The following is a 14,077-nucleotide window of genomic DNA, read 5'->3' on the forward strand; positions in this document are numbered from 1 at the left end:
TGCATCATGTGAGTATTTTCTCCCTCTTCTTCGTCGTGGCGTCGTCGAGCTTCGCATTGGCGGCACAGATGACAGGTCCAGGTGTGCTTATGGAGGTGGATCTGTGGATGTTGGAGAGGATTCATCGGAGATGGTGTTCTGTCCAATGTGCTATCCTTCGTGGCCGAGGTTGGTAGACTTCCCGATCGTCTTGGCTGTCTTTGAAAGGATGTTTGCTCTGGCGACGGAGTGATAGCGATGACAGCGCCTGCACCCTGCTCCGGCGAGAGTGTTCTTCGTTGTGTGGCCTGAGGACGTACTTGTAATTTTATTTACTATTGGGGTCCTTTGTACTATGGATGAATCTTCAGTATAATCCTGAGGTCTTTTCACAATTTTCTTATAAAATTATGGGTTTGCTTTAGGATTTTTTGGGCAAAAACCCTTGACTTTACACAAATTCACACTAGCCAAGCTCCAAGTGCCCCAACTCATTCATGGGTAAGCTACCCCTTTCCCTACCATTCCTCCAATTCCCGAGTCTTTCTTCGAACATGGCAAAATTTTGATGTGACCTCTATTATAATCCGGCTATGTCACCCTATTGAACTTGCTTTTAGAGCCTGATGCAAAGATTTGAAGGCTTTTCCCATCATTACAATGCATCATGGTGCATGGATTCCATTTAGTTTGTTTCTTCGGACTTGTTTAGTTAGATAGGATCAACCAGGACTTTGGTTTCATCCATTTGGATGAGTGGATCAGACCTCTCGCACCTTTCTCATAGAAAAGATTTTTCACATTTGGAGGAGGCTGGGGTGGGGAAGCTTTCGACCTAACTATAGTCGATCAATGCAGCTTCAACATATGGAATGGTTCTTGCTAAGGCGTTTCATCCCGGTTGAGTCGACTCTTCTTCGTCAATTCTCCGACTAATGGTGGTCTCACGTCCTTCAACGACCAGTTGAGGCAGGCATCTCCTTTTCCCGTGATGTTCCCGTCGCTTACTCTGCTCCAGAGCGAGCATCCGATGCCCATCCTCTCTTCATGCAGTTTTTTCTTGAGAAAACTCTCTCCATGTCTCTCCCTAATAATAAAGTACGGATTAAGTCTCCGGGTTCACCGTTGCGGGGTTCACCGTTGCAGCGTTTTTATAAAAAAAAGTCCCTTTGCTTTTCGAAAATAGAACCCCCAGTCCAAAAATAAGTGAGAAAAATGATTCGATTGTGCCTTCTGGTTGCCCGGCTGTTTCAGTCCCCTATCGACTAAGTAGAACGGAAAGGAAAAAAAGTCCGATCCGACCTGATCGGACCAGCAGCGCTGGTGACGGCCATGGGCGCCGGTGGCCGGATCGGACCAGCAGCGCTGGTGATGGCCATGGGCGCCGGTGGCCGGAGGGGAGGTACAAGGAGAAGTGGCGCAAGAGGGAGATATGGAATGAAGGGAAGGGCTGCCCTGGCGGCGGCGGGTGCGCGCGTGTGGGATCGAGGCAGCAGCCCTCACCGGTGAGACCGCGGCCATGGCGCCAGTGGCCCAGCGGTTGGCGGCGGCGGGGTGCGCGCGCGCGTGGGAAGTGGGGATCGAGCAGGTGCTCATCCCCTCTCGCTAGGTTAGCGGTTAGCGGGGAGAACTGGGCCTGTCCTTGGGACCGGCTGCTGTTGCTGCTGCGCTCATTGGGCCGACCCACTGCGACTTTTTTTTAGAGAATACCTTAGATGCAAAACGCTTGTGTTTGGACCAAGTCAAAATAATGCCAAAAAATACATTTCAATATTTAAAAAATTTATATAAATGTTCAATAAATCATAAAATGCTTATGGATTCAAAAATGTTTGTAATTTTTTAAAATGTTAGAGTATTCAAAAAATGTTCGCATATTTTGAAAACAAATGTTTGTGAAAAATATTCATTATTTTTAAAAAATCATGTATTAAAAAATATTAATGAAATTGAACAAAATGTTCGGCAAAATGTTATCGGTGATGCAAAAAAAAAGTTGTCATTGTCATTGGAGATTATGAATTTTTTTTCTCCCGTTGCAACGTTAGATATATTGCTTACCTAATCTAGGGAATGGCTGTATTTAATTATTCATGATTCAAAATGTTATATATTTTGTTCATGTAAATGTTTATTTTGCATTCTGCTCTAAAGCTTAGGAAATGGTTGGCAATAGTTTTTGTGTCTAGGGTTCTTCTCCTTAGATTTTGATTGATATGTAAGGGCATACAGATGCATCAACTATTTAGATTTTTTTTTTTTGAGATTCTGAACTTCAGGGGTGGGGTGTCTTTAGCCATGCTTATTGGATAAGGTTAGGACCATGGGCTATTTTTTAAAACTCCCGCTGCAACGCACGGGCATGTTTGCTATGCTATAAAAAACACTAATCTGCTTAGCCTTATTATCGATGTTTATTAAAATTGGATATATAAAATGGTGCATAATGGAAAATGAAGCCGGTTGTGTCCCTTTTTCGCCCGGTGCAACGCACGGGCATTTGTGCTAGTAGTAATAATATTGGTCAGCATTCTAGTGTTATATTAACAGAAATCCTATCTAGCAATCGTTCGCTGAGAGAGGGGTGACAAACGAACTTTTTTATGGCAGTTTTAGTTCTGAGAAGAGAACAAATGGTGGCAGTTTAAAAAAAATTGTCTTCTCTAACAAAAACTGCCATGTCGCTCTAAAGACTGTCACCCCTCACAAACTAAAAATAACAGTGAAATCATTCGCAAGTAAACATTCGCTAGCTAAGGGCCAGATTAAAATTTCGCCTTTGGCCCCCGAAATCTCCGGACCGGTTTGTATCTCGTATGGCGCCCCAGGCCCGGACGTCATGGAAATTGGCCATTTTGTGATGAAAATTTGAATTAGATTCATTTTATGCCAAAGTTTTAGAAAAGTGCCAGGTTTATCAATTTTCGCGGGTAGGGAAAGCAGCCCAGGAGGAAAAGAAGATAAACACGCGCGAAAGCCCGAAACCGCGAGACGGTTGCAACCTCCACGACGCCACCGCGTGCGTCACGAGGCTCTCCCTCGCGGCCGCGTCCACGAATATTCTGGACTCCTCCAGCGCTTGAAACCGCCATGACCAAAACTTTCCTCCATGTCGATGCTCCGCAGTATATAAGCCGGGTCGCGTCCCCTCTCTCCTTTCACCAACCCAAGCAAGCAAGCAAAGGCAATCGATTGATTGAAGCAAACTCAATACAGCGTGCGTGCAAGAAAGCATCGGCCACCGGAGCAGCTGCAGGAATCATCCCCGTCTCCAACCGATCGAGTATGGACAAGGTGCTGGCCTTCTCCATCCTGAGCGCGTCGCCGGCCGACATCGCCCCCGACGCCGGCTGGGCTCGGTTCTCCTGGCAGGGGAGGAAGCTGCGGGACGACGGCCAGGCCAGAGCAGGGCAAGAGGGGAAGCAGGGCGGTCCGCCGGCGGGGGCGGAGCAGCAGCCGGACAAGGGGAAATCGCCGGCGTTGCGGCCGCGGTTTGCGCCGGAGTTCGACGGGATCGACTGCTTCGAGACCATCGTGTGCCACTGATGAGCGAGCGAATCACGAGCTGCTCGTGGTCTGGCCGCGCGCGTGTGTGAGACCAATTCTTTCTTGGTCTGATCACCGTATGATCGGCGTGTTCATTTTGGTTGTTAACTCCTGCTTCTGACTGAAGCCGTGTGTTGCACAGAGTACAGAGAAAGAAAGAAACCCATTTCGCCGTGATTATTTGGATAAGCCTGCTGCTTTGTTTTTGTTTTTGTTTTTGGTTTTAAGGCTAGAGACGTCATGACGGAGCAGAGATGCTCAGTCAAATAATCCGAAAAGTGGTGGACACGTGTGAACTACAACCTGCTACACCACCCAACAACCAGCACACGCGTCACGTAGAGGGCTTGCTGTGGTACACCTGCAGCTCGGCCCCGCATGGCAGTGAGTTGAAAGCGGCAAATAGCCTCAGGAGACTCGCAGCTAGCCACGCATAAAAAGGGATCCAAGACCAATTTAGGGCGGCCCCGCATGGCAGTGAGTTGGAAGATCTATATTTTTGCATCACCATCGTTTGTCCCCACCTAGCACAGCACGGGGACTAAATTTGAAGTAGACTTGATGATCATTACCCTCTTTAATTTTCTTTTATGAATCATCAAAACTATGGGTCAACAATACCTCGAAAAACTTAGGGCGGAAATACGACTTTCTTGTCCACCCCTAACCTAAGACAGCTAGGGCAAACTTTTCTCCTCAGACATCACCGGCGAGTCCATGGATTCGCCTTCCCTCTACCTGCAACTCCGACGGCCGGTGGCGGGGAGGGGAATTCTGGTGCCACCGCCTCGGTTATTAGTTTATATTAGGGTTTATTAGTGCTTGCAGGTGCGGTACTCGGGCAGATGGCGGTGTATTTTCTGCGAGTTTGTCTTTCGAACTTTGATCCCCCTCGAGTTTGTAGTAGTCGATGGAGTTTCGGCATAGATTCCTGTTGTGTTGTTGAGGCGATAAGGTTAGGGTTTGTCTTCGTGTACTTGGTGTCAGGTGTTTTAGATCTATGCAAGAGTTCAACGGCGACGACTGCGGCTCCAGGGTGTTAGTTCTTAGGGGGATGTGCACAAAGACTTTTCTACTGTCATAAATAAGGTCAAGCTGGCTCCGATAGACCAACAACAGCGACGCGTCGGCGGGTTTTTCTGATTGCAGTAGTAATCGTTCAATGGTCTTGAAATCTTGATGTAACTTTTATCATGTTCGAAATGCTGCTGTACTTACCGTGAACTTTTATAATTGATCTGACCCTTTTCTGAAATAAAAATAATACCTTGAAAATCTTATTCCATGCGTTCAGGTTGTTCCTTTATAAGAAGACGCCGGTGTTGCTGGACCTAACGAGCTCGCTAAGTACTCCCTCCTGTTCTTTTTACTCTCTGCATATTAGATTTGTCTAAAATCAACCTCATCCAATTTTGATTAAGTTTATACAAAAAATTATTAACATTCACATAACACATTTATTATTAGATCCATCTCAGAATATATTTTCATATTATATTTATTACATGTTATAGATATTAATATTTTTTAATATAAATTTGGTCAAATTTAGCAAACTTTGACTTCAGTCAAAGCTAATGTACGGAGTAAAAAGAACCGGAGGGAGCCGCCGATCCTGAAGGCCAAACAGGCGGTGAACTGATTGCCGCTCGTCTTCCGTGAAGGTGACGGATCAGATCGACCACGTGTCTTCTGCGAACGGTTACAGTGCTGTCTAACAGATCGGCCAAACGATGACAAGCTACTTGATTTGTTTGTTCCATGTCTGGAGTGGAGAGATACTGTGCTCGCTTTTTAATTCTGTAATCGTGCTTGCTTTGCTTATTCTATCGACATTAAGCTATATGTTTAGTATGGAGCATGCAGCTACGCTCAAGACCAAAATCTCGATCTGCTTGATTCCAACAGCGCATCAGCGCACTGTGATTATGCTAAGTCGGGGTCCTTATCCACAATTCTACATGCAAATGGACAAGGTTCTGTCATAGCAGGTCTAAGCAATATGTATTATAATACAAAAAACATTCTTATATTATGAGACGGAGGGAAGGCAGGATTCAGAAAGTCCGATTTCATTGAGCAATGATAGACTGGAAGAAAGTCTTTGTGAGTACGCGTTTTGTAGGACCGGCCACGAGATGGCGTGGTGGCGCCCCTCCCTTTGGTGTGGTCGTCCAAGCATTCCTCCTCGCCAGCAAGGTGGTGGTTCGTCCGTTTGTGGGCTGTCATGGGGGCTGTTAATGTGGCCTGCCTTTTCTCGAGGTTTGGCAGGGTGGTTGTGGGCGGCTTTGCACGAAAGCTGAAAGCCTTTGACGGTGTTTGATGTCGGCGGCGGCAGCCCACACGTGTGCCTCCAAGAGCTCGCTAACTTCTCTTCGGTCTGTGGGCTTGTTGGTAGTGGGATTCTGGTTTGCCGGCGGCAACATAATTGTGCTTTTTTTTGTACGATCGTCCCTTAAGCAATCGTGTGGTTCATTTTTATTTTTTTTACGTTTGTTCCTTAATCAATCATACGATGCGTGGGTTTTGGCCTATTTTCCCTTATAAACCAGGCCACTCATTCTTGTTTTTCTATCTTATTAATAAAATCGACAGAGCTCCTGCCATGCACTTCAAAAAACACGCACACAGAAAAAGATATCCGTTGTTTTTGCTAGTTATTCTTCCTTGTTTAATGCTTTTTAACTGTTATGTGCATGAACGCATTTGTAACTTGAAGTTCTTGATTAATTATGTATATCAAAATTTCGGAAACACATATTTTATCTTCAGTCTAAGCTTGGCAAACAACATATTTCCTGTTTAATTTGCTACATGGTATTTTTTATTTATTTTTATTATTAGACTACGACGGTAGTTCCTTTGTTCAATTCCCGTGAGTTATATTCTAGCTCAATGCAATAGTCATCTAACTCAGCTCCCTTTCTCATAAAGTATGGCACCATTTTCTATGATTGATCTAATGTTCAGATTCAGATACTACTTTTTTTTTGGTTCGGTTAGGTGATTAATTTCTATACACCCTAGGCAACTCTGGAAAGTTAAACTACATGAGAAAAATCTTCTGTTCTACAGACTTTTCTTGTATAGTCTATAGACTTGGTCAAACTTTAAAAAGTTTGACTTAAGGCAAAATTATAACAACAGTTAATTTGAAACGGAGAGAGAGTACGTGATCTTTTATAAAAGAGAAAAGTATGTTTTTGGTCCCTCAAGTTCTCAAAAAGTATAGACTTGATCCCTCAAGATTTTTTGGTATACATTTGGTCCCTCAAGTCTTAAAGCCGGACAAGTTTGGTCCTAAACCAGATTTTGACCCCGTTGACCAGGTTTGACCGCCACAAAACTGCCGATGAACAGTAAATTCGAACAGGTAGGCTTTGGAGGACTGGATTGGTTTCAAGTCAGTTAGAAGGTATATGGGTACACGGTTTAGAGAAGTTACACGAGTTTTTGTTTTGAGGAAACCAAAGCAAAAAATCAAGTGCAAATTTTCCAATTTACAAATGTTTAAATTCTACATATTTCCACAATTTGACCAGAAATGAGTACCGCCAGCAAGCGGTTGTGATAGTAAGATTAAAGGACAACATTGGCACTTCATATAATCTAGAATTATCGAATTAGTTACACATAAATTTAATAGACTTGTACTTTACAAAACTCTGCCAGATTCAAAGACTCCAAAGCACTTTACCAATTGTTCTTTGGATATTTAAGGATTCTACAGAAATGATACATATAATACACGCACATATTCTTTCGCAAAAAACCATGTACATATTATATTGTAGAGTAATGTGGTAATGTTGATTTTCTTATATTTTTTATGGAAAAGCTATTGTAACAAGAGATTTTTCCAGGCTTTCCATACTAAAAAAATCCTTTTTATGCAATACATTTTATTTCATTGGCCCTAGAGAATGTATTTTCAATTATAAATATTGGAACAACATGAAAAATGTGTACCTTAATATAAGTAACTGTGTTAAATTTGTGACTTCGCTAGTTATACCAAAAAATATTATTAAAGACAATATATCAAAGGTTGTATTCTGAATTTTCATCACATCATTATTAAACAAAGTAAAAAAAATTGGCATAAATTAATTAGCTTGCAAAATTTTCATGACATTGTTATTTGGAATCCGCCACCAACCAGTGCAGAGACCTCACCTATGAGCTCAACGAGAACGAGTTCGCCGATCTCGACCAGGAGGAGTTCCTGGCCAGGTACGCGTTGTCCTAAGACGACGTCGGTGATGGTATGGACATCACGGTGCCCGCAAGCAGCAGTGACGTCAAATTGTGGCCATTGGCATCGACGACGATAACATCTTGAAGGCTCCGCCTCCGCCCAATATGAAATGCAGAGCCAAGGTTGCTGTCACACCGGTTAAGTCCAAAACCTTATTCATTTCAACCATACCTTGTAAAGCATTCACAGTGGGTTTTTGCATGGTAATATGTGCCTCATTCATATCATAAAGATCAAAGTACAAATCACGTCAGGACTGACATGACAAAACTGAAAAGATAGCAGAACATCTCTGAGCTTGACACCAACGCCCGTCACCTGCCTCCGGCACCACAACAGCAACCACCGAAGAAAAGAATGGTGGATCACCTCCTCACCGTAGCTCGATGCGGCTCCATCGTTGATATGCAGCTTTGCGGATCTCTAAGGTGGCTCAACAAAAGTGAAAACCTTACCGTTGAACGAATCAGACCGGGGCAACACCCCAGACACGCCATCGAACTCCAGATCTGGCACCCCACCACGACTAAGACGCTGCAGGAGGAAACCATACCTGCAATCCACGAACCACGAATCCAGCATCCGCTCATGGACTACCTCCTAAGCTCCGTGTCGACGCTGGAGCAAACGTCGTCGCAACGACGGAGCACGAGGACACAAGTCCACCACGAGGATGCCGCCGCCGCCACGCCATCATTGCTTGAACAGACTGGTTTCCAAATCCATCCCCAACCATAGGACCGATGGCCTCGTTAAGGAAGGATCTGAAGAATATTTATTCAGCGCCTTCATCGTCGTCGTCGAAGCAAAGACGATGAACAACCTTAGAACCTAGATTATGAGGGAGTAAAAATGATCCACACGACCCCCTCACCACCGACGACCGAGGTTGCCGGCGAGGGGAGTCGCTGGAGGACGACGCTGGAAGATTGGCCTCTCTTGGTGGCTGTTAGGGTTCCTACCACCAGGGACAAGAGGAAAACTATTTGACAACATTCATTGTGGTTAACCATTATTATTTTTCCTTGGATGAATGGATGCAGCTAGCTGTTGGGCGTTCTTGACAATTGCCACGATCGAGACTCTGAAGTGGAGGACGAGGAAGCTTTTGTCCCTCTCGAAGCAGCAACCAGTGGACTGTGACCAGTACGATGGCGGGTGCAACTGCGGGTCCTTCCACAGAGCCTTCAAGTGGATTATGGAGAACGGCGGCCTCATCATGGAGGTGGAGCACACAAATGGTGAAGAACAAAAACAGCAAGAGAAAAAGCAACCCATTTATCCTTCTCACCACGAGGAAGACAACGACAGTGGACGTACATACTAGCACCGCTACCGACGCACTTCGAAGCGCATTGTGAGACACAGACCGCCCCCACCCTCGGCCCGCGTAGAAAACGCCGGATGAAACCAACCACCAAACCTCATCCACAACCCAACTCCGCTTGGAGCCACCATCATCGTCAAGCAAAAGAGCATGCCACACGATGTAGGGTCACCACCTTAAAATCCCTGTAACAAGCAACGGCAGAACCTACGCAAACCAAGACCAATCTAAGACGATGATGCCTCCAGGAAGGACCTCGACATTGGAGCACCGCCATCACCTGTTCCAAGAACCTACAACAAAGGTTCCCCTGGAGTGCAAGAGTGAGGGTGTAGGCCCTCCAATGATGATGCCTCCAAAAAGGTGAGCAGCGCCACGGGGGCTTCTGAAGGTTTTAAGCAATAGGCAATCGTACCGTGTTGCTGCAAAACCGACCTTGTAAGATTAGTATGCATAAAAAGAGTGCTTAGGTAACTCTCCCAATTACTTCAAAAACCCCACTCCAAAAGTAACGGTTATCTCAAAAGTGTTATTCTGAGCTCACACGCACTTGGTGAACAGTAAAATTCAAAAAAACAATTACCTTTTTTGTGATATATATCGATGAACGCTTTCACCTATGTGCAAAAAATCGTGATGGAGCGACATTCGTGGAGGCCCGGACAAAAAAATGATGTTTTCAAAATGCTTTCAAAAATAGTCTTTTTGAAGCATCAATTTTTTTCAGATCTCCACAAATGCCATTCCATCACTAAATTTCACACGCACTAGAAACATTTATCAATGTTTATCACAAAAATCAACTGTTCCTGAATTTATTTCCTTTTTTTCGGATTTACTATATTAACCAGGCTGCACGGGAGCTCGGAATAAACTCCATGTCCTGTGAACTATGAAGTTCTAAGCATTGTATAAGACCATCCTGCCACAGCTTTATCCTTGACCATATGCTACATTTGATGCAGCTCAGTGTATTGACATCTTGCGATGTCACCGCCTATGAGAGTACAGAACTACCACTTCCGACATCGGCTGCATCAACTGCATGTTCACAAGAACATGGTTATCACCTTGGCCAAGAAGACCAAAGAGAGGAAAACACATGCGTGATGCGAGACTAGGTAAAGATCATTGACCTCCATGTCATTGGCCTCCCCTGCGCGCATTACCAAATGGCGGTAGTCGTCTGTCAGGCGGCCGAGGCGAAAACCAGCCTCCTCTGGCCGTCCAATCCCGCTTAAACTGTGATTTTGGTCCATCATAACTGAAACTATGAGTCATAATACTTATTAATGTTTTCCTCTACGGCAGCAACATTGTTGCAACATTTGTGAACTTATTACTGGATTTTTGAAATATGTACGGAATAAATGAACTTGAAATTTGTGTTTCTCAAACGCACGTCCCTTGTAATTATCTCAAAATGTCAGCGCCCCTACTCCAGCTGACCCTGCACCAGCCGCTGACAAGAAGGACCCAGACGGCAGCGACCCGATCGCTGCCTCTCGACCCATCAGGGCCAGGAAGCCCAACCCAGCCAACACCGGGCCGCAGTGGGTCCACTGAGCCCAACTGACCGGCTGGCTACTTAAGGCGCGTCCCACGAAGACCCCGTCATCCAGTGGATCACGGCGGCGGCACTTCTTCTCCCCGATCCCCTTCCTCCAAATTCTTGTATTAGTGCCTGTAATTCTACCTCTGGGACTCGAATTCGTGAGCAAGTGTAATAGATCGGGCGATCACTACTTAGATCCTAACATCTGGTATCAGAGACCAATCCCACTCCCTTCCGCCGCGTCGATCTGGCCCAGTTCGTGGAGACACGAGCTGTGCGTCAGGCGCGATCTCGCCTCATGGCCATGGATCCGTCGATCCAGTCCTTCCTGGAGCGTCTGGAGACCACACTCAAGGAGCACACCGCCGCGATCCAGGCCTCCAACGCCAAGGTCGACGATCTCGTGGCGTGGCGCCCCGATCTCGAGCGGCGCGTCGCCGATCTGACCGATTCGGTGGCGACCCTGCAACACGCGCCTCCACCGCCGCCACCATCGTGCTCGGAGGGTGTACAGCACCAGGCGCCAGGGGCGAGTCAACCACAGCCTATGACGACCGGTACCCACATCGGGGCCGTGTTTGGCGCGGCCGCAACTGCACCAGGGCCCGATGGCCACGGCGTCTTCAACAGCACACGGGGGCTACCCGCGGCGTCCTTCCTGATGCCGCCGCCGCTCCCGGCAAACGGTCAGTTCGACGCCCCCTCTTCACCCCCTGCACTTTCTCCGTTCGCGCATGCCAGTCAGCTGCTCAGCGGCTTGGGCCAGGCACACCCATCCATCCAGTTTCCACAATTCGCGGGGGACAACCCGAAACTGTGGAAGACTCTTTGTGAACAGTACTTTGCTATGTTTGTGATCCTGCCTTCTTTTTGGGTGCCAATGGCAGCGTTGAATTTCTCTGGTTCTGCATCTATTTGGCTACAGTCGATTCAGAAAAAACTTGCTGAATATGATTGGGAATCATTTACCACTCTCCTATGTACACGCTTTGGGCGTGATCGGCACCAGACACTTTTCGTCAGTTTTATACCGTGCGCCAAACATCCACGGTTGCTGATTATATTGAGCAATTTGAATCCATCATTAATCATCTTAGTTCATATTCTGACACAATTCACCCCTTCTATTTTCTCACTTGTTTCATAGAGGGGCTGCGGAAGGATATCCGTGCAGTGGTTTTGGTGCAACGACCACCGAACTTCGATACAGCGTGCGCGCTATCACTCTTACAAGAGGAAGTCGCGGACGGGGCCTTTGGCTCACTACCACGACCGCCCGAGACGCACCACCGGCCAGGCACGGCGCTACCCCTACCCCTGCCTCCACCGCGCGCGGTCCCACCGAACGGCACTGCCGATCGCCGTGGCACGGAGGCGGCGCGTGCGGACACGTCCAAGGTGAAGGCGCTCCGCGACTACTGCCGGGCGCGCGGACTCTGCTTCAAGTGCGGAGAGCGCTGGGGAAAAGACCACGTCTGCCCACCACGGTCCAACTGCACGTGGTGGAGGAGATGCTCGAACTCTTCGGCGTGGACGCCGTGTTGGGGAACGTAGTAATTTCAAAAAATTTCCTACGCACACGCAAGATCATGGTGATGCATAGCAACGAGAGAGGAGAGTGTGATCTACGTACCCTTGTCGACCGATAGCGGAAGCGTTAGCACAACGCGGTTGATGTAGTCGTACGTCTTCACGGCCCGACCGATCAAGCACCGAAACTACGGTACCTCCAAGTTTTAGCACACGTTCAGCTCGATGACGATCCCCGGACTCCGATCCAGCAAAGTGTCGGGGAAGAGTTCCGTCAGCACGACGGCGTGGTGACGATGTTGATGTACTACCGTCGCAGGGCTTCGCCTAAGCACCGCTACAATATTATCGAGGATTATGGTGGAAGGGGGCACCGCACACGGCTAAGAATATGATCACGTGGATCAACTTGTGTGTCTAGGGGTGCCCCCCTGCCCCCGTATATAAAGGAGCAAGGGGAGGAGGCCGGCCCCTATAGGCGCGCCAGGAGGAGTCCTCCTCCTAGTAGGAGTAGGACTCCTACTAGGAGGGGGAAAGAAGTGGGGAGGGAGAGGGAAAAGGGGGGGCGCCGCCCCCCCTCTCCTAGTCCAATTCGGATCAGGGGGGAGGAGGCGCGCAGCCCACCTCTGGCTGCCCCTCTCTCTCTCCACTAAGGCCCATATGGCCCATTACTTCTCCCGGGGGGTTCCGGTAACCCTCCGGCTCTCCGGTTTTCTCCGAAATCACCTGGAACACTTCCGGTGTCCGAATATAGCCGTCCAATATATCAATCTTTATGTCTCGACCATTTCGAGACTCATCATCATGTCCATGATCACATCCGGGACTCCGAACTAACTTCGGTACATCAAAACTCATAAACTCATAATATAACTGCCATCGAAACCTTAAGCGTGCGGACCCTACGGGTTCGAGGACAATGTAGACATGACCGAGACACGTCTCCGGTCAATAACCAATAGCGGAACCTGGATGCTCATATTGGCTCCTACATATTCTACGAAGATCTTTATCGGTCAGACCGCATAACAACATACGTTGTTCCCTTTGTCATCGGTATGTTACTTGCCCGAGATTCGATCATCGGTATCTCAATACCTAGTTCAATCTCGTTACCGGCAAGTCTCTTTACTCGTTTCGTAATACATCATCTCGCAACTAACTCATTAGTTGCAATGCTTGCAAGGCTTATGTGATGTGCCTTACCGAGAGGGCCCAGAGATACCTCTCCGACAATCGGAGTGACAAATCCTAATCTCGAAATATGCCAACCCAACATGTACCTTTGGAGACACCTGTAGAGCACCTTTATAATCACCCATTTACGTTGTGACGTTTGGTAGCACACAAAGTGTTCCTCCGGCAAACGGGAGTTGCATAATCTCATAGTCATAGGAACATGTATAAGTCATGAAGAAAGCAATAGCAACATACTAAACGATCGGGTGCTAAGCTAATGGAATGGGTCATGTCAATCACATCATTCTCCTAATGATGTGATCCCGTTAATCAAATAACAACTCTTTTGTTTATGGTTAGGAAACATAACCATCTTCGATTAACGAGCTAGTCAAGTAGAGGCATACTAGTGACACTCTGTTTGTCTATGTATTCACACATGTATTATGTTTCCGGTTAATACAATTCTAGCATGAATAATAAACATTTATCATGATATAATGAAATAAATAATAACTTTATTATTGCCTCTAGGGCATATTTCCTTCAGTCTCCCACTTGCACTAGAGTCAATAATCTAGTTCACATCGCCATGTGATTCAACACTAAGAGTTCACATCACCATGTGATTAACACCCATAGTTCACATCGTCATGTGACCTATACCCAAAGGGTTTACTAGAGTCAATAATCTAGTTCACAT

At 46.7% G+C, this 14,077-nt stretch overlaps 1 protein-coding gene across 1 annotated transcript; it reads left to right on the forward strand.

Annotated features, from left to right (window-relative positions):
• The first annotated feature begins 3,054 nt into the window (after positions 1 to 3,054).
• Positions 3,055 to 3,705, forward strand: LOC125538496. The gene has a single exon (XM_048701779.1). The coding sequence runs from the start codon at positions 3,070 to 3,072 to the stop codon at positions 3,523 to 3,525; it is 456 nt and encodes a 151-aa protein (XP_048557736.1). The 5' UTR covers positions 3,055 to 3,069; the 3' UTR covers positions 3,526 to 3,705.
• The last annotated feature ends 10,372 nt before the right edge of the window (positions 3,706 to 14,077 follow it).

The sequence above is a fragment of the Triticum urartu genome, chromosome 1 (assembly GCF_003073215.2).
Source record: "Triticum urartu cultivar G1812 chromosome 1, Tu2.1, whole genome shotgun sequence".
Classification (NCBI taxonomy): domain Eukaryota; kingdom Viridiplantae; phylum Streptophyta; class Magnoliopsida; order Poales; family Poaceae; genus Triticum; species Triticum urartu.